This window comes from Prunus persica, chromosome G4 (assembly GCF_000346465.2).
Source record: "Prunus persica cultivar Lovell chromosome G4, Prunus_persica_NCBIv2, whole genome shotgun sequence".
In the NCBI taxonomy this organism is placed as follows: Eukaryota; Viridiplantae; Streptophyta; class Magnoliopsida; order Rosales; family Rosaceae; genus Prunus; species Prunus persica.
In genome coordinates this window covers 545,417-573,091 of record NC_034012.1, presented here as the reverse complement: position 1 = coordinate 573,091, position 27,675 = coordinate 545,417, and the positions used below count along the sequence as shown (strand labels likewise).

Below are 27,675 nucleotides of genomic sequence, written 5' to 3'. Positions count from 1 at the left end.
CAGAAGCATGTGGGCCACAGTTTTCTCACACGTGCCTCAGTCTGCCAACTACGTCATCCTACATCTTGGATGTGGAAAATGTGGAAAACGGAAGCTGAAACCATTAATGGTGCTCCGAAATGTCCAGGTTCAATGAACCCAAACATGTCTACATGCATTGAACCCTAATACTTCTTTTTCTAAATCCAAACCAATGTAATCTATATATAATAAAAACAACAACAATAATAATCAAGAAAACCGTGACCTTGTTGAAATTGTTAACAGGTAAAGTGACATATCCAATCACATTATAGCCGCCAAAGGAAGATAAAAAGGCAAACTTACTTTTCGAGTGAGAAAACCAGTGTCATTCAAGAGTTATAGCATATCAACGTCTTTTTGATGACCTATAGAGGGAATTTTTATTTATTTATGATTTTTATAAATTTTTTATTTAAAAAAAGATTGTCGATAGTCGGAGACCTAAACTTGGATATTGATAATAAAGAGAACGATCCTTACTAACTCAACCAACATTTATTGACAAGACAAACTTACTTTTGAAGTTTGATAAACACGTGCGTTTTATATTTTATTTCTTTTTAAAATATAAATATAAAGCAACTTGGTTATCTATTTCCATTGGACCAAAAGAGACCGTATGTAGGTACTACTAGTTTACTATCAGTCAATTTCATTGTCTATTTATGGCCAAGAAAAAAATAAATATTATGCTGGAAATCCTTCCACCGAGTACTTCCATTTGGTACTTGTACATATCAAGTTTTAAGGAAATTTGTCTCATTTTCTCATCATTGAACGACAAATCTGATAAAAATGATATATGAGTTCTGTTAATGCATGTTTAAGATTGTGTATACGACTGTTTTTTGAGGTAGATGCATTAATCATGTTGGCCTAATCCCTCTATCTTTTGGTTTTTTATAAATGAAAATGTATTTTTATATAAAGGTAACCCTTTATTAGTGGGAAGCATTTGATAATGACTTTATTTTTAAACTTATCTTTGTTACATAAAGTTATTTTTCATTCATACATTGGCCCTTCTATATACTAAAGTAGGACTTTTTTATTAAAAAAAAAATTGAAGATGAGTTCTAAACATTGTTATTGATTCAGCTTCCAATACATTATTATTAAAAACTAACTTGTAAAGAGCACCTTCTTACAAAGTTGAAAGATCAATACTTGAGAATTATCGGTTACATTTTACTTAATAATGTACTCGTTACATGGAAGTTTCGCCTTAAGAGTATATTATTTTACCAATACATCTATATAAGAGTTGACTATTGTCATTCCCTATTATTTTTTATCACTAATTTTAGGTTAAAATATTCATTACAACTTGACTAATCAAATCTGTAGGGCTTTTCCCTATTAAAAAAAATTTAATAAAAAAAATCAAATGTATAGGGTTTCTTTTTAAGGTGCTTAAAAATAATATAGTTTGTAGGCCCAAAATTGTAACCAAGTTAAGTGGACTTATTGAAATCTAAAGCCCATTTAGTAACCTAACAAGGGTTTCAGCTTGGACCAAAAATTTGAGGCTATAGGATGAGCTGGGTTACGATGGGCCTTCGTTTTTTGTCGGCACTGGCCCGGCCAAGAACTCAAAAATAATCCAAACCATTAAAAATGAAAAATCAAATAAAACTGGAAAAGAATAAAAATAGAAAAAAGAAAGAAAAGAAACACAAGAAGCAGACTCGGTCTCTTTCTGCCTCGAACGCCGAAAAGAAATTCTGAGCCTCTTGCCCTCATCACCACCACAAGCCATCCCTTTTGTCATTGAAATTTGGAGAGGGAGACATACGGACTCACCAAGCCTACCAGAGAAGAAGGAATGAGATCTCTTTCAGCCCAGACGGTGCGTTTTGGTACTTTATATGCACAGCACATAAATATACTATTCCATTATACAGTAGGTTATACCATGTATCTGGCTTTTGTGTTCTTTTTTTGTATCGATTCGTTTGTGGCTTTCGAGCTTTTGAGCACGTTCATGGATTCATAGGTCATGGGTAATGGTTGAGTTTGGCTTTCATTTTTTCTGAGATTACTTAATGGTTAGATTGGATCTTATTATTTTCGAATATTGATTGTATTGCTGGTATTTCTTGTGTTCCTGAGAATAATGATGTTGGTCTAATCAGGTTTAAGGATTTGTTATGTGGGATCTGATTCTACCTTCGTGGAGTGTGGGCTATTTGCGAATATAATGCCAACAGACCCACCGGTTGGAAATTAGCTGGTTTTCATTGCCATGGTTTATTTTCATATTGTTGTATAGATCGATGTTTAAACCATGCACTCGAGAGTTTTTGAGATGTGAACGTTCATGAAATATGTAACCATTGTTTTGATTTAAGAGGTGTTTTTAAGATGTGTGGTTAAATTATGCAGTTAAAACCAGTTACAATGTCGCGTGCACTTAATGCATAATGCAATTTTTAGAATCTTTGATTGGTTTTAGGATATTAATTTTATGCTTTGATTGAATATGCATCGTTTGATGAACATGGTTTTTGCCATACTGTTCTGTTTGTGGTAAATTTTATTATACCATCTCTATCCGAACTGTGTTCTTATGTTTCTTATTTCCTTTTTGTATTATTTGAATCAAGTTGCCTGGTTGCTTAGAATATTATCTTGTGCAGGTGTATGGTGTGCAGGTTTTGTGAACTCTGCAACTTTCTGGATAACAAGACCTGGTTCAATATATACAGAACATAGAAAGAGGAATGGCTGATACCGGATCAAGCTTCTGGGGTCCTGTCACATCCACGATTGAATGTTGCGAGAAGAATTATGCCTACTCTTCTTATATTGCGGAATTTTTCAACACTTTATCAAACATCCCAAGCATTCTTTTGGCGCTCATTGGGCTTATAAATGTCTTAAGGCAGCGGTTTGAGAAGAGATTCAGCATTCTTCACATATCTAATATGATTCTTGCCATTGGAAGCATGTTATACCATGCCACGTTGCAGCATGTGTAAGTATTATTCTGAGTTTACTTGTTCTAGAAATTTAAATGAATGGATCATTGGCTGAACTCGGATTCTCAAGCTAGAATTAGAGTAACTATGATGTGTTGATAGAAGAGTCTTAATTGGAAAACGTGAATGACATGTGTATATTAGACTTTTATGAGTATTATAAGCATTTTAGCAGTAACTCCCAATGTGAAGCGAACAACTTTCACATGGAGAGTCGCAAATATTTTTATTTGATTGTTTCCTTCTCTCTTCTATAAATAAATTTTCTATGGATACTGTAGATAAGTATAATTCATGCACCCAAAAGTGTTTTAGGTTGAGTTGGTTAGTTGCAGCAAATGTAGTCTTCTATGGACTGGGGAAAATTGCAATGATCCGTAATGTTTGAGAAACATAGAAGAATTCATGTTATTGAGATGCTTCATTAAATATATTCTGGGTAGCTAATGATATTGGTGTTAGCTTTCTTGAAGAATGAACACACACACACACATGCGCGTCTGCATTAGGTATGCAGGCTTTATGCGGACGACTTCTCTGCCTCATAGGTGTATTTGTTACTCAGTCTGTCAAACTTTATTATGAAATTTTCTCTTCCTGACTAAATAGTTGCTATGAAAATTGATGTCTGAAGATTTGTTTGATATATATTTCCAGGCAACAGCAGAGCGATGAGACTCCTATGGTTTGGGAGATGCTCCTTTACATGTATATCCTCTACTCCCCAGATTGGCACTATCGCAGTACAATGCCCATCTTCCTCTTCCTCTATGGTGCTGTTTTTGCTGCTGTTCATTCTGTGGCTCGTTTTGAAATTGGCTTTAAGGTGCACTATGTGATCTTGTGCCTCCTCTGCATTCCTCGAATGTACAAGTATTATATATACACCCAAGACTTGTCTGCTAAGAGGATTGCAAAGCTGTATGTTGCCACCCTTCTTATAGGGAGTTTGTGTTGGCTCTGTGATAATGTTTACTGCGAAGAGATATCCAGTTGGACCATTAACCCGCAAGGTCATGCCTTGTGGCATTTGTTCATGGGTTTTAATTCCTACTTTGCAAACACTTTCTTGATGTTTTGCCGGGCTCAGCAACGAGGGTGGGGCCCCAAAGTAGTTCATTTTATGGGGGTTTTGCCCTATGTGAAGATTGAAAAACCGAAAACCCAATGAGATGTTTGAAGCAAATGGCAGGCATATAGCTTCAGTTGAGACATCTTCACAGTTTCAGAATGTAAGCAAACAACAGGGACAATCTATTTGTTTCACTTTCTAGATGGGCCAAGAAGAAGTTTTGTTTCTATTATTTTAGATGGGATATTGTCTTAATTTTCGTTGTAAAAGTAGGACATGTAACATATCTATAAGCTCTTTACTGTCGTGTCAGACAAGATGGCTTAATATTTTTTGTTTTTCAATTTGAAAGCCAAACTATGATTCTGTCAGGTGTTTGTTACAGAAATTGAGAGAATCATGATTTTTGATTGTAGTGGATTGGACATCGCAAGCATCCAAGTATTCTTTTGCCGCTCATTGCTTTAACATGATTCTTTTGCCACTATGGTTTTGTTTTGTGCTCTGGAACTTCCAATGATTCTTTAACTTTTCTTGTGTAAGAAGAGGGCTTAATTAGAATATGGGTGACGCGTTTGGAAACATGATAAGGCATACAAGTAACACCAATATGCTTTCTAAACGAAATTCCATCAAAATTTAGAAAAAGCAAAATACAATGTTGGTCATAAAACACCCATTTTTGCAGTGGGCATATAAACTAATAATCAATCCATCAAAAGGCGCATCAAAGGGAGGGAGGGAGGGAGGGAGGGAGGGAGAAAAAGAAGGGTCACTTCCATCTAGAGTTCATGTATATTAAAAGACAAAGAGACACTATACAGGGTTTGCGCACAGAAGAATGCCTCCAACCTAATGGGGTTGCTCTACGAAAACAGAACACCACCATTTACAAAATATAATTTTTTTTTTTTTGGGTTCCCTCTCTGTGCCAACATGTACAAACATGCAAGGGAGAGGAGTGATGACACAAATACAGGTTATTCACACGATTATCCAACCAGCCTATCCTGTAACACTTGTTTAAGCCTCTCAAAGAGAACTTGCTGCTGCTCAACGGTGAGGTTCATCAAAATCTATATTTGCAGAAGAAGAAAAAATGTCAATGCAATTGGAATTACTTCTAGTTCATTAGCAAAATAAAGCCAAGAACAAAATTATGCGTGACACTTGTAAAAACAATACCTGGTCTATGATCATTTCAACTGAGAGGCTTTGAGGCACAATAAACGACTGATGATAGATGTAAGCAAATATAGCCATTACCATCTGCAAGATAAAACAATGTCAATTACAGAAGCGCACAAATGGAGACAGCAGTTAAATCATTGACAAAGAACCATGTTTGAAGCCAAACACAAGGGTAAGAAGACCCCACAACATAGAATACAAGAAACGTTTAAAATTCCATTATTAAGGACAAAAGAGTCAACATAAGACAGCTTCAAGTAGTTTCATAAATGTGGGAAGTGGAAGCAACAATACACTAGTGCCACATTCGAAGTACCAAAGAACAATTTGAAGTGCTCTTTTATTATCTTAGTAAAAAAAAACTTACCTGGCAATCCATTCTGTCTGTGATTCCACCATGTCCAGGGATACTGTCTCCAAAATCCTATAACAAATGGGAAAAATTATTTAAAATAATGTTGAACAATTGACACTTACTATACATAATTGCATCAGTCAAAATTAAAACATCAAAAGCAAACCTTGACTTTAAAAGCTCTTTTGAAACCACTTGCAAAGAAACCTCCGAAAGGTGCTATTATTGATGAAAACAACCCAAGACATAGAGCATGCCATTGAACTGGCAAAATCGAGATCCCTTTCCAAGGAAACTGCAACACAAAAGACAGTAAATATTATTATTACACCTCTGAATTTATAGTTCAAGATTGAAATAGCCTAATTCAATTGCACGCATAGCTTTTATATAACCAAGTCTGTGCATTAAGAGTTCATCTTCGAATTGTTAATAGGAGGAAATATGCTGAACCACAGACAGAATAACAGTCATAGAATAAAGATTTAATTATATGGCAAGCTTCAGAACAGACGACAATGAATAGCATTGTACAACAGCAGTCTTAGCCCAAAATTTATCAACGTGCAAGGGAAAAAAGAACAAGTTTCACTTGAGAACATCATTATTATTCATCTACACCAGACAAGGAAACACAAATAGCTCCCGGATGCTGCGCAATCTCAAGATATACATGTGCCTGGTCGGATACAAATATCTTATCAGAATAAGAGGATAAAGCACATACTGTAGATACTAATTATTATATACAAAAGGCATAAATGCAGATGCATGTTATATGGGATATGAGCAATTTCTTTGACAAAATTATGACTTCACCATGAAAAAGTGAAAAACAAGTCAAATATCTGATCTCCAGCACAAAGAACTCAGTTGAAAGAAATACCACGGACCATGGTTTACTACTATACACAAACTGGTCTGGTTTCATGTAATTGCAGAATCAATAAATGTCACTTCACTCACCCATGGTTGGAGCCATTCTGGAAAGGTATAATATTCTGGCTTAAACAATGGACCAGGATCACAATCAAGCCAACCAGTTGATAAATCCTGCAAGTGTATCAACATATAAGCTACTATAACTGAAACTCTATTTCTTTCCCAAAATCAATGGGTTTTATATTTCATCAAAATTATTACCTTTCTCGGACATGTTAGCCACTGGAAACGACCCATGATATTTGCAAGCTGCACATACAAAAGTACATACCATGTTCATATAACTCAAATTGATATAACAAGAAGATTATCAACTCTCGTGGAGCTTATAGTGAATGTGTATACATCCCAGGAACATCGTACATTTGGTTCAAGCATGCAACCAAAAACTTTAGGGTGTACAAGTTAATTTTGAATTCAAAAGGGGAAAACTTTAGGTTTGATAAGTCACTCGGGAAAACCTTTTAAACACGTCCTATGATTGGTGTGATGTGGGTGTTGCAACAGTAAAAAAGAATTGGCAAAACACACATCGCAATAAGTTGAGATGTACTGTGACCAATTATCGTGGCACTCCCAGTCAAATCAAAACATTATTTTATTGGAGGATAAGACCTATAAAATGTTATCATGCTAGATCCACATTGGACATTACCCTTGGCACAGACCTTAAAGAATGGGCTACAACCCCAATATAACTGAAACTATGGTTTCAATTTTATGTAAGAAAAACTGAAGTCTATTTATTATCACCAAGTTAAATAACAAGCTCACCAAAAATGCTGATATTATAGTTGTAATAGATGCTCCAATGAATCCCTCCCAAGTTTTCTTTGGAGATATCTTGATCAGAGGGGTTTTTCCAAAGAAGAAACCGCAGATATAAGCAGCAATGTCATTGATTACTATAAGTGATGCTGGAAGAAGAAACCTGCATCAAATTTTCCTTTGCGTCAGGGAAAGCAATTTAAAAAAAGAAAAAGAAAAAAGGTAATGTGTGTTGAAATGTTGTTCCTTCAGAAAGTTAAATTACCAGAAAATTCCTTCAAAAATGTTGGCTACAAAGAAAGATGACTGTGTAAACACTGTAATTAGAATCATGTGCGTCCATGCATACTGGCCAAATTGATACTTGTACATCTTCTTCTTCAATGTAAGAATGAACCACATAAAACCTGAACCCAATTTTGGGGAAAGGAATAATATCAGTATCAGAATTGGAGTACTTAAAAATAAAAGAGGGCAAAGGAAAAACACCAACAAAACGAAAATTCACAAACAATGAAGTCATTGTGCACATCAAATATGTAGTTGGATGATGATCAAAAAGAGGCAAGCCCAACGAAATGCTAATTTCACTTCAATTCAAAATACGCGATGCAGAGAAGTACTTTATATAAAAACAAAGAATAACATGTGTAACTAACCTGCAATGTACAAGAAATAACAGACGACCATATGATACTTGATAAGACTGCTCACAAGCTGATATAAAAATTTATCTGAAGTTACAGTGTTGACAAGCCGTTGACTGAGTATGCGACCGTAAACAAACAGCATTGCAGTGAAGAAAAAGTGCCTGAGCAGAAAATTTGAAATCAAATAATATTTTAGTAACACATATAAAAAACATGTGTACTGCTTTCTGGGGAATAAAACACTAGACACAACTAAATACTACTATTCTGACCAATTTAACAGCCTGAATCCTGGGAGGTGCCTATCTTCATGAGCTTTCCTGAGTAGATTAAACAGCTCCTTTGCCATAAAGATTTGGATAACCACCACCATGGCAGTGATACAGAGATGGCCCAGATATATAATCAGTGCAAACCCTCCGATCATCCAAACAGAAGAGTATGCACGAATCAACATTGACCTGTATTTATTACGGTCATTAACAAGTAAATTGCCTCCATTTGTTTTACCAACATCCGGGAGAGCCTGCAGCCATAAAGAAAATAAAATGACTAAGTATTACCCAATTAATCTCAAGCATGCACATCTAATACAGCAAATGGTTTCTTTTTCTGTATTTTTTGTTCCAAAAGGGCTCAAAACAAATGCCCGTTATTGTATCTAAATAACTATTTAAGCCCCTAATTTAAGAACAAGCACATGATTAGTTACAAAATCAGGAAAAAGTAAGAAAAAAAGATTTAGGAGAAAATTATATGTGTACTCTCTATCCACTAATTAAACTTCTAGACAAATTCATTTTGTCACAAATAATTTTTTAGAGAAAGAATAGATTCATACAAAATGAAACTATACAGTCCATTCCATTAGAATGAAAAAAAATAACGAAGTATCCAAGTTAACAAACCTCAGCTGAGCGTCTACGATGCCGAAGTCGAGCAGTTGGGGACCTTGGGGCTGATGGGCTTCCGGTACCATTATCTCTTTGCATGACTGTTCTAACTTACTTTTGCTCAATAGGTTAAAACATACATGTATCTGACGCAAAATGATCGTCACCTGAAAAATACAAAACACCTTATGATACTTGGGGAAGGTAATTGAAATATAAAGTGAGAATTGTTCTGTCATTTCACACTACAGAGACTAAGGTAGAAGACGCTAAAACCTCAACTGCCCTTGTGGCACGGTAAAGGACAAAATGAAAGAGAGGCCTAGTTTCTGGAACGGGCATTTTAGTAGTACTGGTACATGCCCCACTTTTGTTTGCAATCAAATAGGCAGCTTTCAAACACACTCCACCACAGGGTGTGACTGCAAGCACTAGTTAAGAAAGACAACATTCCACATTTTGGCCAACGGGCAATTCAACCATCAATGACAAACCTTTTGGGATAAACTTAATTTCAATAACTTCCACCATACTGATCACTTCCTAGCTTGTAAAGTGAGTAAAAAGAGAAGAAGAAAAATTCCATTTCAAGGCAAAGAAGTAACCCATAGTTAATTAAACACCACCAACTCCTAAAAGTTTCCATTTTCAGACTAAACCAAATACGCACTAGTCTGTAGAACTCGCATTGCTCAGATATAAACCCCCAATTTCACCAAAGAAAAAAAAGAAAAAGTCTTCAAAATTTCACTGTCCCAATGAAAGATTTATAAAAAATTAGAACTTGGCCAACCGCATAAGATTCAAACACACAAACGCAGAATACACACACACAGTGCAACGGTGGAGAAAAAAATTCCAACAATATAAAAGCTGAATACAGAGGAGCTCTTGAAATTTAAATCTGAAAACAAAAATTTGAACCCAAAGATCGAAAACACCAGACAGAGAGAGTGAGAGAGAGAGACCGACCTCGTTTCCTTGGTTCTGGGAAGTGACAGAGTGAAAGAGAGGCGAGGAAGCCCAATAGAGGAGAAGGAGGCGAACACGCACGAATAATGGAGAGAGAGATAGAGGGAGATAGAGTGAAAGTGTCCTTCTCGTTACTGGTTTTCTGGAAGAAGAGAGAAGGAAACAACGAAAATAATCTCGAAATTCAACAATCTACTTCTAAATTCCCTTGTAAAGTATAAAGTGGTGATACGAAATGGATTTATGAGCGTCAGATTTGTGATTTAGGTCTGGGAGTTACACGTGTACGGCTATTGGCTAACATCTTCAGATGTGAAATCGTTGGAAATTTTAGATGCGCTGTCTTTCCTTCCTAGACCCCTCAAGTTCTTTGAATTCCTAGTGCCGTCCCAAATAACATAACCACAACGTGGTCAACATGTAAAAGTCAATGAATCAATTTGTTTAATCTTTTAGGAAATCAACAAACAATGTCTTTGGTTTATGGTTTTGTGGTGCATGCATTTACAGTGTAACTTGGTTACTCACAAAAATCAATTATTAAATTATAATAATTTGATTTACGGACATTTATTTATTTATTTATTTATGATTTACACATATTTAGTGTTAAGGAGATAATGAATTTTAATATCATGGACGACAATTGTTGAACGAATTAATTTTTATTTTTCTTTTTCAAAACGATGGGACACAACACGAATCCTTTGTTTAGTGATTAATTATAAATATAAATAAAATTAGTGGGCTATTATTTTGGGTTGTAAAATAAGTGATCATCATGGAACTCATGCGACGAATAAGATTCAAGAAGAAGAAGGTGATATTAATATTATAGAAGTGTACCTTGCATTATTGAATATTTACAGGTCCATTCTAAGTGTCAAAGCAAGAGTCCCCAAATTTGTAAAGACAGTGACGTACGAAAATGAAAAAGGAAGCCGATGCCCTTTTTAAGATTCTGTGTTGTCTATTCTCTATCTCAACTCCAAGTGAAGTCTTTCTCAATCTATTAAATTCTATTTGGTGCTTTTGCCCCCATTTGACACTTGGAATATTAAACTTGTAAACATAAAGCTTTCTCTTTGCCTCACCCAATTCACCGCTGCCAGCATAAAGATAGTTTTGGCCGCATGGATGGAGTTCGGATTTGAGCTTTTAAATTGGGCCTGCTAAGGCCCATAATCTTTTTCATTCATGTCACTCATAAAAAACCAAACACATTTAGCATAAAAAATTATTTGCTCTTGTCCAATTTTATATCGATATTGTTAATAATGTATCAATACGTTATAAATATTGTATAATTGAAGTCTGTCCTGCGATTATCACACTGTTACATAATAGTATTATAAATCTACATGGCGTTACGGTCACACCGAGAAATTTCTTTACCTAAATGAGAAACATCAACAACAGAGGAAAAGAAGGGAACTTTTGATGCTTGCATCATGTATGTCAACAAGAAAACACAACAGACGACATAGGTAAAGAGAATGCGAGACCAACCACAACATATTATATGTGAATGTGATGTGATGTGATGATACATGCAATATTGACCATGAAGACAAAATGAACTCGACCAAATTAATGCCCTTCATTTTCCAAATCCCATTCATACCATCTATAAATATGAATATTATTAAACAAATATTTACGGCCACCACTCAGATGCAACGTCCAATAGCAATTGGATTCTCTAATCGAAAACCAAATGATCTCTACGTACTAAAAGACGACGAAGATACTGATGAGTTCGATATATCATCATCTCCAGATCCCAAGGAAAGAGAAAATTCAAGTATCAAAGTTGTCTTGCATACCTGTGTAGTTATGTATTTTCTTAACGTAGATCATTGCTTTTACCGCCATTTTTGTCAAAATCTGAAATCCAACTTGTAATTGGGCGGTGTGTTAACTTGGCTTACTAAGATGAAGGATAGGCCAAGCTACCTGCGGTGGTTCTTGTGTGTATTAGATTAGAATACAGATAGCCTGCCAATTGATGATGATCATGGTAGCATGAAATTCAACTCACATGCGCGCACGCGCACGCGCACACACATATAGAATTATATATATATATATATATATATATATATGTAACATATGGATAAAGCACACACATATGACATAACAACACCAAGTTGACGTAACCTAAGCTTTTCATTGTGTTCATGAGCAACATTAATCTTCTAGGCCTCTCCGTCTCAAAATTTCTTTTAAAACCCCCCAATTTGCACTCAGTCATGGCATTTCTCATCATGGATATATTTTCAAATCCATGAGTAAACTTCTAGTTTCCTTCAATTAATTATTATTTGTTACGAGAGGGACAAGTGATCGAAATGGGAGCTAATCTGAGCACATTCAAGCGCTCATCATCATCATCAGCTGCTACACAGAGACCGCAGCAGGCAGGAGGAGGTGATGGTAATTCAAGTCCAGCTGGACCGTCCTGTATGGAGTTGCTGAAACCAGAGTGCTTAAAAGTGAAAGCAGAGAAGAAGAAAAGGAAGAGACCATTGACCCCAGAGAGGAACAAGATTCAAAATAATAATAATAATAATTATAATAATAATAATAATAATACTGGAGGAGGAGGAGGAGCATCTGGGAGTGGGACCAGGTTGACCACACTCGAAGAATGGCTCTTAGCTTCTCCTGGCCATCGTGGCATGAAGAAGCCAGATAATTACAATATCACTGGAGGTGAATTGTATGTGTTTAGACCCCATTCTAGAAGGGTGCACCCTGCATCTTCTTCTTCATCTAAATTACCAGCTGATCATGTTCCTACGGCAGCAGCGCCTTTAGACTCTAAAGCAAGAGACAGCATCTGTCTGGAGAGATTCGTCAAGAACGATCAGATTAATGATAAGATGAAAAAGAAGGTAAGCTTTAGACTGCCTGAAGAAGCTGATATTATCATATTTTACCCCTCAGAGGAGATCATGGCAGTGACAGACAGTGATAGTGATGATGAAGACTATGATATAAGAACATCTACCAGCCAAGATGTCAAATCTTAGTCAAAGACAACAGTTTTGCTTCATCATGTTTGGTTTTGGATTTTGATGTGAATAATTTGTTTGCAAAATTCTCCTTCAATAATTTCAATCTCACTCACAGCAGCTCAGTTTTAATTATAGCATGAGGCCCTACTTAATCCTATTATTATTGCTATATATGGAAGATCTCTTTGTTTCTCTACTACTGACAAATGTCTAAGGTGCATCCATCTGCACATATTTTAGTTATTCCTATGCATGGTTTTAGCTACTTCATTCATCCTGCTCATCATCAATTCACCTCCAAAAAAAGAAAAAAACTTACAGCAGGGATTGATTTTATTAATATATACCAATAAGGTAAGTAAAGAAATATATGTGGCTTGTTTCTATTGTACCAAATCCAAATGGAGAGAGAGAGAGAGAGAGAGAGAGAGAGAGAGAGAGAGAGAGAGAGAGAGAGAGAGCGCAGTCGATTTTCATTTAATTAGGAGCACAAGTTGTATGCATAAAGTTCACATGAACTCATGTATATTTGCAGAAAACGTTGGCGTCTTTCTCCGGTAGATTTAGCAAATTATTTGGTATACTGAAGTGTACATCGAGGAGCCTAAAAGTGATATTCCATGACTTTCCTGGAGCTCATGGCAAGGTTCTGTTAAAATAATGGCACAACCTAGTCTTATACTATATACTGCATAGCACATTTCATGGAGATGGATGGCGATGGCTCTGGTCTCTGGAAGACCCAACATACTATCCGAAACAGAGAAATCTCTTGAAGGGATCAGCTTTTGGACATGGCTTGTAGTAGCTCTAAAGCAATGCCAAGATTTACTTCCTGCCTCAATTTCTCCAGATATTGGAGAAAATCCTGGACTGCCTCATAGCCAAGCTTTTTTGCCCATTTGTTACAAGCAATTGTGTCTGAGTTTCCAGTTTTCAAGTGCAAGGAGCAGTCATAATCTGAAAAGAAAACCAACTGCTCTCAACAACATGGTGGGTCGAACACCTTATGTTCTTGCATATCAATTTAATTGACAAGGTGATAAGAAGGATGATGTTCCAGGAGATTCATCATTCTACAGTTTTCAAGTTTTTATTCCATTATCATCAATCAAAGTCTATAGGTGCCACCACACCAGCTGACAAGCGCAAAATCACAGAGGTCTGCCTTATGTGCTTGATAGAAGCTCCCTTTCTCGCAAAGGTTCGAATCACCAACGCCCAGTTCGGTGGGACTCGGACAAGTTCAAGTTTTCAACCATACGCAGGGTGGAAAAAAAATTTGAAAAATAGTACAGCCAAAAGGCGATACTGTTTCTATTAAAATATCCGAATATATTTCAAGAGTATCGCTGTACTATTTAAATATCCAAATATATTTCCAGGGTATAGCCGCGCGGCTTTACTATCTCAAGAGTGCAGCCGCGCGGCTATACTGTTAAAATATTCGAAAACCGTAGAGCCGACCGGCTGTACTATTTAAATATCCCAACATATTTCCAGAGTATAGCCGCCCGGCCAAACTATTTAAATATCCAAATATTTTTTAAGCGTACAGCCGAGCGGCTATACTATTAAAATATTCAAAAAGAGTATAGCCGCGCGGCCATACTATTAAATATCCGAATATATTTTGGTAAAGGGTATAGCCGTGCGGCTGTACTACATAAATATCCGAATATATTTTTTGTATAGCCGGGCGGCTATACTGTTAAAATATTCGAAAAGAGTATAGCCGTGCGGCGGTACGATTAAAGATCGAATATGTTTAGAGTGTAGCCGACTGGCTATACTATTAAAATATTCTAAAAGTGTATAGCCGTTCGGCTGTACTATTAAAATATCCGAATATATTTAGAGTATAGCCGCCCGGCTGTACTATTTAAATATTCAATCGTATAGCCGCCTGGCGGTACTTCTCAATTCACCTTCGTCAAGATGTTGGAGACGATCGGGTTGCCGGCAAAGCCATCACTGAGGGGGAATACTTGGGTGGTTGACGCCTCACACTGTCAGGGATGTACTTCTCAGTTCACCTTCATCAATCGCAAGCTTCATTTTTTATGCTTCCCTCCATCTCCGATCCAATGACCCATGTATGAGTTATTGACAAGTTCTTTTGTTTATTCATTACCCATGCCTTAAAATCTGAGCTTTTTAAATTTTATATGTGAACTCAACCGTGATTTCGATACTGCGCTTCGTGGCTTTCCATTTTCAACCTTGTGTACACCGTAGATTGTTTATTTTGTACAGGCCCATGATTATTTAGTTTAAGAATGTATTGGGGATTTATAGTTTGTGTTGTGCAAAGAAATGTGTTCTAATTATATAAAGGACTTGTTATCCAACTTAAGCTTATTTGCAGGTTATTCTAGGATTGAATGTGATATTTCTTTCTAGTCTCTGGGTCTTTTTCTGATTCTTGGTTATATGCAATGTGGAATTTCAGCATCATTGTCGGACGTGTGGGGGCTTGTTTTGCAACAGCTGCACCCAGCAAAAAATGTTTTTACGCGGGCAATGTGATTCGCCTGTGCGCATTTGTGAGCCTTGTGAAAAGCTAGAAGAAGCAGCACGCTTTGAGAGACATGGGCACAAGACTAGAGCTGGGAGAGGTGCCACCTTGATTCCTTCTAAGGTTGTTAGTTTAGGGTTTAGGGTTTAGGGATTCTGCCACCAGTTTTGCTAGTTTTGTGATTCTGCCACATGGTTTTTTGCTGAATTATGGTATAGATAGATTTTGTTGCACTTGCCTCATTTTAATGGCAGATAGAACAAGATTGAATTACTCTAACCTTTGATGGTTCCTTCTGTATCAAACCTCTAACTTTCTGTGCAGGCAATTTGAAGTTGACATCAAAGCCTGAGGATGAAGTTCTGAACCAAATTCTCGGTAATGATAGGAAGGAATCAGGACAAGAGTCTAACAGTAATGTGGTTGCTAGTATGCAGAGGGACAGTAGTAGTGCATCTGTTCAAATAGTCAACAAGATTTCAGCCACCATGGGGTGGGAGAAATACATAGAAGATTTTCTGTTGATGAGCCTAATCATTTACAGAGTTGTGATGGATCTGCTTCTCCTGAGGAGTTGCGTCAGCAAGCTTTCAATGAGAAGAAGAAGTTATAAAATTCTGGAAGGATAAGGAAGGTCTGCAGAAGCATTAAGAGCGTTTAAGAGAGGGAAGGAGCTTGAGAGACAGGCTGACGCGTTGGAAATACATTTGAGAAAAGAACGTAAAAAGGTTTTACTCTCTGGCAATGTGGCTGAGAGCCAAACTAAAGATGGGCCTTCAGAATCTGGAAGAAGAAATAAGGTCACTCCTCCAGTGAATGAATCAAAAGATGACCTTTCCAATGAGCTTAAAGAACTAGGATGGTCCAATATGGATCTTCGCGACGAAGACAAAAGGCAAGCAAGTCTTAATAGGGTGAACTTTCTTCTCTTCTTGGAGAAATCTCACAAAAGGCCAATAAAAATAAGGGTGATAATGCCATTGACAAAACCCAGGTTGTTGCACATAAAAGAAGGCTCTCATGCTGAAGCGTGAGGGGAAACTTGCAGAAGCCAAGGAGGAACTAAAGAGAGCTAAATTTTTGGAGAAGGAACTCGAAGAACAGGAATTCTTGGCTGAGGCTGAAGATTCTGATGATGAGCTATCTGCATTAATTCGCAGTATGGATGAATGATGACAAACAACAAAAATTTTCAATTCAATATGAGCAGGAGGATGGCTTTAATTTTGATCATCTTATTAGTGCTGCTGATGATCATATTCTGGATATTAATTTTGAAGTGACAGACGAGGATATGGAAGACCCGGAAATAAATGCTGCTTTACAATCTTTAGGTGGTCTCAAGATTCTAAGAATCCTGAAACCCCTGCGTATATAGCTGCTGTTGACAGGGAAGCACTATTAATTGAACTTCAATCCTTAAAACGAGGGGCTCTAATTCATAAGTGGGCAGGTAATGTTGCAGAGGCAATGGCCCAGCTAAAGAAGGCAAAGCTACTTGAAAGGGACCACGAAAGCGTTGACTCTCCAGAGGGCAATGTTGCAAATGATCGCACAACAATTCATAACCAAACTGCTGATAAATCATCAAAGTCATTTACGGTGGGTGATGGAATGTTAATAATACAATGGAAGACATGAACTCCAAGCCTGCAAGGAAAAGTAAATTAATGATTCAGAAAGAGCTTCTGGGCTTGAAAAAGAAAGCCCTGGCTCTGAGAAGGGAAGGATGATTAGATGATGCTGAAGAAGAACTGAAGAAAGGCGGTATTCTTGAGCGTCAGCTTGAAGAGATCGAAAATGGTTCTATGCCAGAGGCAATGCCTGGGACTGTTGGCACTGGCAGTAAGTAAGGTCCCAGGTTTGTCACATGAGCATCCCAATCTGCCAGTTGCAGACGAGGAAGGAGACAATGTAACAGATCAAGATATGCATGATCCAACTACTGTCTCTGTTGAGGGTCTTCTTGATCCTCAACTACTGTCTGCCTTGAAAGCAATTGGAATTGATGATGCTAGCATTTTTATCTCAAGGCCCTGGAAGACCAGAGCCTTCAAAAGTTAATGCCGGTATGAGCAATAACCCAACCCAAGATAGAAGTCAGCTGGAAGAACAGATCAAGGTAGAGAAGGTTAAGGCTATAAATTTGAAACGAGCAGTAAAACAAGCTGAGGCCCTGGTTACTCTTCGGAAGGCCAAGATACTCGAAAAGAAGCTGAACTATTCTCCTTCAAAGTGAAAAGTAAACACGTCACCTTGGTAAGTTGGGAAAGTCCATTATTTGTTACAAGCTATGAAACTCGATAGCTCAGTAAATGTTGTTGGTATGCAAAATTAGCCAGAGGAAGCAGGATAATTGAGGATTCATGCAAGAATGGTAATATGAAAATGTATCGTCATATTGTAAAGGGGCATTTTCTGCCTGCACACTTGGATATGTGCTTTCTTCTTGTTTCTTAAGTCTTCTTGCAAGGTTTTTGGTCTGCCTCTTAATGCAGCAGATGAAGCAAACTTGGCCAATATATTTCAACATCTGTAAGCTGCAGAACCCAAATTTTAAATCATAATAAGTTGAAAAAGAAGGTAAGCTTTAGACTGCCTGAAGAAGCTGATATTATCATATTTAAACCCCTCAGAGGGACAGAAACTCTTACATGGGGATATCACTTTTTGCTATCCCCGGCCAATAACACAATGACAAGTAGGATAACTTTTTCACATGTCATTGTGTTATTGGCTGCAAATAGCAAAACAATGTTATCCTCGTTACATGTAAGTACTTTGCCTCAGAGGAGATCATGGCAGTGACAGACAAGTGATAGTGATGATGAAGACTATGATATAAGCACATCTACCAGCCAAGATGTCAAATCTTAGTCAAAGACACCAGTTTTGCTTCATCAGGTTTGGTTTTGGGTTTTGATGTGAATAATATGTTTGCAATCTCACTCACAGCAGTTCAGTTTTAATTACTTAATCCTATTATTATTGCTGTATATGGAAAGATCTCTCTGTTTCTCTACTACTGACAAATGTCTAAGGTGCATTCATCTGCTCATGTTTTAGTTATTCCCATGCATGGTTTCATTCATCTTTCTCATCATCAATTCACCTCGAAAAAAAGAAAAAGCTTACAGCAGGGATTGATTTTATTAATATTTACAAAGTCCCAAGAAGTTAAAGTAAAGAAATATATGCGGCTAGCTTCTCTTTGGTTCTGTTGTACCAAATACAAAGGGAGAGCGTCTTTGGTTTGTTGGTGGTGCATGCGGTGTTGGGTGAGAGGAGAAGAAGAAAGGATATATACGCACCTAACCTTCAAATTTGGGTCAGACCAAAAAAAAACCTTCAAATTTCAAACCGTCTTTCATATTCGGATTCCTATACATATATATTATACATGTTAATGTCACGCATAAAGTGTGCCCTTTGTTTTATCAATTCTCTCTAGTTTTATTTATTTATTAAGTTGTCTGTAAATTTGAGGGTGTTTTGGGACTAACGTACCGGCATAACCCTATTTTCGTCTTCCTTTATGACCTTCGAGATGGAGAACACAAGACCACTTAAGGCTTGGTGCACATTAGTCCCAAAAACAAATGAAGAGGGTATTTTGGTAAAAAAGCGAATGATCGCAGTGGAAGAGTGGTCCGGTGGTAGAGAGGGAGGGCCCTATAGGGTAGAAGAGAAGCGAACAAACAAACGGTCTTTCAGTCATGGATGCGATGCGAATGTGACCAACCACCGGTCCTTCAGTCTTGAGTGTCCTCCATGTCCATTGGTTGTATTGTATGTGTGTTGGGGGTGTCCTTTTAAGAACGGGGGAGAAGGGAAGTTGCGTGGAAAGTTAATATTCGCAAGTTTTAGTGAGATGAGATGACGAGAGCTAGCTAGCTACCGCTAAAAACCGAAAGAAGGCGCCTTTACTTGCCCTTCACTTTATCACTCTCCTTATCTCTCTCTCTCTCTCTTGCTGTACCAGTCCCTACTGTTTAGCGTTTACTTTTTGGTCAGGAAAAGAGAGATAAAAGCAACGCTAAGCTACCTCTTTGGGTTGAGAGAGAGAAAGAGAGACTTGAGTATAATGGCTGGAGAATATGGTTTGAAGGTGGTGGTGGCGATTGTGGTTTTGGCCACTGTGAGCCTTGGAGGGATTTGTGGGGTTGGAGCCCAACTGCACCATGTCGTTGGAGGAGACCGTGGCTGGGACCCTTCTTCCGACCTCGCTTCTTGGTCCTCCAACAAAACTTTCAGGGTCGGAGACAACATCTGTGAGTCTTCCTTCTCTCTTTCTCTCTCTCTCTCTCTCTCTCTCTCTCCCTCTAGAGCTTAAAATTTTGTTATTTATGCTTTGCTTTCGTTTTGTTGGCATCTTTTAACCAAGCCATTTGTTTGGTTTCCGAGAAAATCGAGAGAGTAAAGTGGAAAGAATGTCATTTTCTTTTTTTGGTGAAAGAAGAAAGTCATTTTCAACACAGTTGTTCATTCATTCACAAGTTCACAACAACTCACAAGACTCTTTTGTTTGTGTGGGGACTTTTATGGATGGGCAGGGTTAGCCTACTCTGCAGCGCATGGGTACATAGCTGAAGTGAAGAGCAAGGAGGAATTCGAGTCATGCGATGTAGGCAACCCAATCAGGATGTTCACGGACGGTTTGGATAGCATCTCTATGGACCAGGAGGGACTCCGCTACTTCGCCAGCAGTAACGTGGAGAGCTGCAAGAATGGGCTCAAGTTGCACGTGCAAGTCATGCCTCAATCTTATCAAAACCCTGAAACGCCCAACCCCAAAATAGCAATAGCAAAACCAAACAGCTCTCTGTTGGCTGCAGCTGCTGCGGGGCCCACAACTCCTTCTGGCTCAACCCGCCTCACCGCTGCAAGTTTCATTTTGTTGTCATTTGGTTTGCTTTGTTATGTAATGGGTATTTAGTGAGTAGTCAGACTTAAAGATTATGTGAGGGGTATTTTGTTGTTCGCGTGTTGGATTGTATGAGCCACTGAAAAGAAGAGAAGATTGCCAGCTTTGTTATGTATTAATTCTAATTTAGTAAGAGGTGAGGATTGATATGAATTTGGATTTTTCTATGTATTAATTCTACTTTAGTATGAAAATGAAAGTTGAAATTGTTTCAGCTAAACTATCACACAATGCATTCGGAAAATGAAGCCAATTAGTTTCGAAATATTTACACACGCAATTGTCCATATTGCTAACAAATTGGAAAGACAAAAAAAAAAGACAGAATCCAATTCATGGCCGCCTCAGAAGTATTGTTTGAAGGCTGATTACATATTCGGGGGTCGGGGTGGGGGCAGGGGTGAGTGGCAATCATTTATCTCTCAGCACAACATAGCTGGATCCGTTGGTGGTCTTCTGTATCTTAGAAATTTTCCTCAGGATCGCAGCAAAAGCTGTCTTGTCCTGCACCACACACAGAATGAACAAATAGGAACAAAACTACCATATTCCAAAAGTATCACGTCTCTATGTTCCTTCAAATTCAAACCATATTACAACGCAATTGTTGTTCAAACATATGCGAGCAGAAATTATATGAACTATATGCATTTGACATGATGGAGAAGAGGAACACATGAATACAATCAGTTTCAGTATTTGTATCTGGGCGAAAAGAAGCAACACATTTAAAACTCTCCATAATGTATCTCTTTAGGACCATCTTTCCTCCAATCATTCTTCGTTTTGAGTGAACATTTTATAACTTCCATAGTGTTTCTTTAGGACCATCTTACATCCGATCATTCTTTGTTTTGAGTGAACATATAAAGATTGTATCATACTGCAAACAAATGCAAACTCTTTCTATATCCAAGGTCACTAATGTAACCAAGCAATTAACGTTCACATAAAGAGTCTGCTTGAATGGACACTACGGCAGCAGTCACACATGTTATTTTCAGCAAGGGTTATACAGAAGAGGTAAAAGCCAGGAAAATGAGTCAAACAGTAGTATAAACACATGATAGATCATACCTCTTGCAATCTGAGTCTTGCCTTAAATCTAGCAACAAGATCTTGTGTGGTGACTGGTGTTCTTTGCACCAAAACAGTCCTGATTTCTTCCTCAGTGACGGGTCCACTTGATGATGTTGGCTCCACTTTTACCGATGGAGTACCTTTTGAAGGTGTACTACTTTTAGAAGCAGATGCAGGCTCCTCTTTGGTGGAAACTTTTTGTTCCTAATTTTGGTTACATGAATATCATCAGTAGTGAGCATGGGGAGTTTCGAAGCTGATAAAAAAACAAAGTTAGTAACAATCATACATTTTCACTTTTCACCTTCTTGGGAGGTGCACTGTTAGATGTCTTAGCATCATCAGCACTTAATTTTCTCTTTCCCTTTGCGGACTTGGCGGTAGATGGAGTTCCTCGAGCAGACCCAGAAGGCACTGGTTTTGAGGGACTGTTGTCAGATGGTTCCTCTTTGGATGCATCCTTTTGCTTTGGTGCCGCTGCTTGAGGAAAGCCAATATCATCATCCATCTGGAAAAGCAGAAAGGAAATGCCGATCAGTGAACAAAGAGCTGTGATGCACTTTAACAGTACAACACCAATCTTCAAAAAGTCTAAGTCAATGCATAAAACAAATTGGTATCTTCAACATAAATGCCCCATCACTTTTCAGAATGCATGCAGTGCAGGACAAAATTTATAATCATATAACGGAAGCAGTTCTGACTAAGTGACGCAGGCAGTATAGCCTTTGAGTTGTTATCATGTAACGTACTAAGATTGAGTATCCCAAAGATAAATAAATAAATAACCTACATCATCATCGTCATCGTCGTCATCTTCTGCATCTGAATCATCCAGCCCACCAGTTCGCCCAAGTAACTTCTTCAACTCTTTTCCAGATTTGCTCAGTCCGCCCTCCTTGTCATCTTCATCCTCATCCTCATCATCCTGTGAAAGAAAATGGACAAAGAGCCACAACTTACAAAGAACTTGGACCAGTATAAAATTGACATACTTTGTGAAAACAGCATAAACAAGTTGCACCAGAAAATGGAAATCATCAAGCATTATATCTTGAAATATCAGTATTTTCTAGCAGAAGATATACTTGAAGAGCACAGTGCAACATAACACATAATGTAGAACCCCAAACAAAGCAATTACGGGACATGTGTGCAGCAAACCTGCTTAATTTCTGGAGGAGCTGGAACCTCAAGTTCCAAATCTTCCCTTTCCTCAGGATTATTGCCAACAGCTTCATCATCATCAGTGAAAATTTCTTCATGCTCCCAATCATCTCCTACAACAAAGGGGGGGGGGGGACAATTATAAATAAATGCAGACATGGTTATAATGGACTTCATCAAGTGCCCATTTCATGTTTACGAAAAGAAGACATCAAGACAAGACTTAAATTTCATTTAACAGAGATAGCACAGGATAACCCCCCTCTGAGAACCTATTCTCATGCATGTTAAGAAAAAAAAATGCAAGTGCTAGACATAAAAGCACCTCATATCACATGAAACAAAAGGAAGCCAATTGATATGGCTTCCCCAATGGATGACCAAACATAGAACTAACAAGTAAAGCCAAACATATTAAGTAATGAAGTACTTTACGAAAGATATGGCTAATGACCATTAATTTTCACGAGATACATAAAAAAAGACTGTAAAAAGGATGCCCCCATTATGCCTAAACATGCATCATCTTGCCATGGCAAGTAGGACCATCGTGAATTTCACTTTTCTGAAACTTTGTGGAGATAAATAATTGTATTGGGTATTGATGATTGAGAGGTTAGCAAGGAAGAAAGATGACTGTGTTCATATCACCAAGATGACTGTGTTCATATCACCTCAATGGTATTGGGTATCAGTTATTGAGGTTAGCAAGGAAGAAAGGAAATTGTGCTCATGATTTATTGTTTATAAAGCAAAATAGAGAAAAGAATAACTGCCTACCCTTCTCGACATCATCATCGTCCAAGTCAGCATCAGCTCCCCTTGCACCATCATCATCATCATCATCACCACCTTTTTTGTTCAGTCTATTTTTCCGGGCTAACTCTTCTTCCTCATCCTCCTCACCTTTATCTGAGACATTTCCTTCACCATCATCATCATCACCAGCTTTTTTCCGTCCCTTCCCACTCGTCACACTATTATCCTTGTCAAACCTCTCCACCTCACCAAATGCAGCAGCTCCATTATTTGCAGCTTTCATCATCCATCTTTCATATCCATCTGCGGTCTTTTTCCTATTTTTAATCTTCTCTTCAGCTTCCTCCAATGTAAGTTGCTTGTATTGTGCAACCTTGTTGAAGTTGAACCTAAGAGATATTATCAAAACAACCTTATTTTGATATGTAGATGGACAAAACGATTGCAACCATAATTGGTGATTATGTAAAGCTCTTCTATGTATTCATGTCAAGACTATTAGTTTCATTAATGATTAACTCTACACTCAATTTAATTAATAAACAAGTGCTCCGATGGTTTAATAATTGATTCAACTCCTGTTTGTGAAACATATACAAATGGACGACAATCAATTACAACTCTCCTGCAGACCCAAATATGAATACATTTGCAGTAATGATGATCTAAAAATGTTCCCCTTTTTCCAGGATTGTCACTATTAAGTTTTTGTATAGATTATGATCATTTGACATTGCCTAATTGCTCTTTGTAGTCTTGTCGCATTTTAATTTTCACTTATATTGATCTAAGAACATTTATTACCTAACCTATTTCATTCTATGCTTACTGTAATTATTTGTTGATTTTGGATATATATATATATATATATATATATAAATTGGAGGACAATTCATACAGGGCTATCAATCCCATTTATTATTTGCCTTCCTTCACTATTATTCAGAACTTTAGGTAATACGTACTATGGGTAGCACTTAGATCTTATTGCATATGCTAACGGTTAATAGTGATGAATGATTAACCACAAACTGAAAATAGCTCTAACAGAAAGGCCAAGCAGGCATACCAAGAACCAGCAGGAATAGCTGAAAACTCCTTTCCTTGCCTCATTAGTAGGTAGTATGTTGCAGTTTGTGCACCTTCAAGATGACCCTGGTACTGAGACTGGCCAGTTTCATCCTCCAAGACCCAAGGTTTGTTCTTGTACTTATCCTACGTAAACGAAATTTAATGTAATAAGAACAAGTGATAAACACAAAGAATACACTGAACCCTACAAACTGCATCAATGTCCGTTCATCAAACATCTCACAACTGTCTTAAGTTCGAGCGGATTCATAATTAATAGAAAAGAAAAAAACACAAGAACTTGGAGTATTTGAAGTGCAATGCACACACCAAAATTCTGTTACAAAGGGAATGAAAAAAAATTGAATTGAATTGAATTACCCGCAAGGTATCAGAAAGTTGGCGTCCTTGTAGTCCTTCCTTGTGAAGAGACCACTTATTTTCAGCATTTTTCTTCTTCGAAAAACTTGGCAACCCAGTCACAAATCTACCAATGAAGTAGTTCTTGTCGTTTACAGTACTCGCACGAACATTATACTCCTATTTCAGGAACAGCCGAAAAATACATAAATCAGTACTCTATTTTTCTCCAGAATATAGATATAATAAATGTATATAACAAATAGAGAGAGAGCGAACTCGAATTAAGCGAGTGACGATGGCGCCACAGTCAAAGCATTTGGCGCGGTTCTCAGCCATGGTTTTGCCACAGGACAGGCACAGAGTCATGTGCTTGCAATTGCTTCCGTATAATTCCGACGTCGATCCACATCCGCTGCACGACGATCTCAGCGTCAAATCGGCCGACATTTCTCTCCTTCAAAACCACAAAATTTACCAGAGAATATTACGATGGTCAGAAAAGCTAGCTAGGGTTTTAGATAGTCAAACTAACAATTCAATTACCTTTTAATTCAAAACGAGACTGAAAACAAACGATGTCCGAGTTTCGATTATGAACTTGATTTGAAAGTTCGTTTGGTTCGTATAGGTTTTCTTGTTTTCGTTGTGGAATGGGATTTAGGGGTGGACGGAAGACTAACGAGGAAGAAAAATGTATGCGTTTTCTGGCAGGTGCCGCAGAAGTCGTGATCTGCTACAATAGACGTGTTGGTGGTCCCGCAAATTAATTATGATCCCGCTCTAACGCCAATGCCTAAAATGTAAATGGCCTGTGCTTTTTGTTTTCTTGGTCCGAAATCCAAACTGAAAACAAAACCCAATTTGCCTGTTAAGCTCAAGCCCATTCGAACCCAGCCCACATATGACCAATAATCTCAAGGAGTCATTCTATAATGAGGGCCTTATATATAGCCATTATGTAAAGTCATATTTCTTAACTGTTGGATCAGGTTAACTAATTTGATTTAACAATTAACTAATTTGATTCAACAATTAAAAGATAGAATCTCACTTAAGGGCCATTTATAAGACCCTCACTATAGAATTCTTGTAATCCCAAGACCCCAATGAACTCAAGTGCCGAATTTATAGACCTTCTATAATGAGGGGCTATATTAAGGGGTGTGTTGAGAGGTTCAATGCAACCGTGGAATAATGACTATCATATGGCTATTAAATACCTCATCATCATAAGCCCCATGCCAAATTCACGCCCCAAATAGGAATGACACTATGGGTCTCTTTCTGCCCTTCTATTTTGGTGGTGCTAGACTTTGAGGCGGTAGTTATGGCTGCTGAGAGGGAGAAGAGAGGTTAATGCCCCCATTTCAACCAAAAAAATGAAAGAGAAAATTGAAGGAGGTTTGGTGTGAAAATGACCAAAATATTCTTAAAATAGAGTCAAATGTATGCCCATGTAACTCTACTCTACTTAACAGATTTATGGATGAAATTGGACGATTTTGATGGTGGGGTGATATTGGCTATAAATATAAATTCAAATCCTTAATTAAAAACAAAATCAGATAATAAATTAAAGGCGTAACTTGTGATTTACCCATTGAATTTGAACCTAGCTTTCGATTTACTCTCTATTTTTGTTTTTTAGAAAATGATGGATATGAACTTCTTTTTTTGGCCAATTTTTCCCCAGCCGTCTAAATCCTCAACATTTCATCTAATTTGCTTTTAAATATGAAGGCAAATTGATCATTTCTATGTTAAAATAAAATAAAATAATTTGAAATTTGAAATAATAATGATACAAATAAAGTTTTTATTAATTTAAAAAAAAAAAAAAGAGAGTAGAGAGAATGTCATCCTCAAACCAACCCCACTTCCTATTAAGCCTCTGAATTTCTACTTACCAACCCCACTTCCTATAAGCCTCAGACCAACCCCCTTCTTCCCCAAAATCGAACACATCCCATACAACAATACCAAAACCACCACCATATATTTGAACATACAAAAAATCCTAGATCTATTTGATCAAAAACCGCACCAGGGGCAGAAGGGTTGTGGCGAGGTGGGTGATTTTGTGGGAGTCGGGGATGGACCTGGGGTTTGGGGGAAGAGAGAGAGTGTGTGTGTGTGATGGTTGTGGGGTGTTGGCTGTGGGAAGGTGGGCTACTGAGAGGGAGAATGGAGGTTGTGATGGGTAAATGGGTGGTCGTGGGTCTGGGGGTGAGTTGCGAAAGGGGAGGCAGCGACGGTGGGGAGGTGGGATGGGTTGCGAATGGGTCTTGGTGTGAGCTGCAAGTGGGAAAGGGGTAGTCAAGTCAGGGGAGGAAAAAAGAGAGGGGATTTTTTTTGGGGGGCGTCTGTGGGTAGGGATAGGTTTGTTTTTGTTTTTGTTTAATTTTGTCTTAAAAAAAATAAATTTATATGTAATGATTTAACAAAAAATTGAATGAAATGTTGATGATTTAGACGGTACGAGGGAAATTAGTAAAAAAAAAAGAGTTTATATTCTTAATTTTTTGAAAAAAAAAAGAAAAGAAAAATAAGAGTAAATTGAAAGTTAAGTAAGTTTTTTTTTTTTTGAGAAACAAAATTTCATTCAACACTCCAAAGAGAGTACATCAGCTTCAAGCACAGGGAGCAACCAACTTGGTGCTTCCTCAATCCAGGTAACAAATTCATTACAATGAAAAGCAAACTGAGCCAAAGTGTGTGCCACTTTATTACCGCATCTTGGAGTCCAGTGACAGACGACTGCTCTAAAATTATTAAGTAGATAGTTCACCTCCTCAAGCAAAAGACCATCAATTCCATTATACTCCTCTGTTGAGAAAATACTATTAAGGCAATCTTGGGCGTCCATTTCTAGAATAGCATCAGTAAAGCCCATATCAATAGCAAAACGCAGGCCCTCTATTGTAG

The 27,675-nt window shown here is 37.6% G+C and overlaps 4 protein-coding genes and 1 pseudogene across 5 annotated transcripts; 3 read left to right on the top strand and 2 right to left on the bottom strand.

The window, feature by feature from the left end:
• On the top strand, window positions 1,495-4,545 carry LOC18778232 (alkaline ceramidase 3). Its single transcript, XM_007213771.2, has 3 exons — window positions 1,495-1,873; window positions 2,664-3,001; window positions 3,663-4,545. The coding sequence occupies exons 2-3, from the start codon at window positions 2,748-2,750 to the stop codon at window positions 4,174-4,176; spliced, it is 768 nt and encodes a 255-aa protein (XP_007213833.1). The 5' UTR covers window positions 1,495-1,873; window positions 2,664-2,747; the 3' UTR covers window positions 4,177-4,545.
• On the bottom strand, window positions 4,739-10,040 carry LOC18780799 (phosphatidate cytidylyltransferase 1). Its single transcript, XM_020561703.1, has 12 exons — window positions 9,849-10,040; window positions 8,892-9,043; window positions 8,256-8,509; window positions 7,993-8,144; window positions 7,599-7,740; window positions 7,340-7,496; window positions 6,767-6,814; window positions 6,590-6,676; window positions 5,790-5,918; window positions 5,636-5,692; window positions 5,263-5,346; window positions 4,739-5,153 (listed from the first exon to the last, which is right to left on the bottom strand). The coding sequence occupies exons 2-12, from the start codon at window positions 8,973-8,975 to the stop codon at window positions 5,070-5,072; spliced, it is 1,278 nt and encodes a 425-aa protein (XP_020417292.1). The 5' UTR covers window positions 8,976-9,043; window positions 9,849-10,040; the 3' UTR covers window positions 4,739-5,069.
• Window positions 12,200-17,894, top strand: LOC18778879 (annotated as a pseudogene).
• LOC18778338 (mavicyanin) lies at window positions 19,237-20,530 on the top strand. The gene is made up of 2 exons (XM_007212053.2): window positions 19,237-19,657; window positions 19,940-20,530. Exons 1-2 carry the CDS (start codon window positions 19,471-19,473, stop codon window positions 20,320-20,322), a joined length of 570 nt encoding a protein of 189 aa, XP_007212115.1. The 5' UTR covers window positions 19,237-19,470; the 3' UTR covers window positions 20,323-20,530.
• Window positions 20,520-25,530, bottom strand: LOC18779550 (transcription initiation factor IIF subunit alpha). Of its 2 annotated transcripts, none has more exons than XM_007211477.2 (10): window positions 25,294-25,530; window positions 25,027-25,204; window positions 24,769-24,927; window positions 24,386-24,531; window positions 23,338-23,705; window positions 22,555-22,670; window positions 22,184-22,318; window positions 21,680-21,898; window positions 21,388-21,594; window positions 20,520-20,814 (listed from the first exon to the last, which is right to left on the bottom strand). In XM_007211477.2, exons 2-10 carry the CDS (start codon window positions 25,195-25,197, stop codon window positions 20,722-20,724), a joined length of 1,614 nt encoding a protein of 537 aa, XP_007211539.1. In that variant the 5' UTR covers window positions 25,198-25,204; window positions 25,294-25,530; the 3' UTR covers window positions 20,520-20,721. The 2 variants fall into 2 exon arrangements, with proteins under 2 accessions (XP_007211539.1, XP_020417068.1); XM_020561479.1 differs by having other exon boundaries at window positions 20,549-20,814; window positions 21,695-21,898; window positions 25,294-25,528.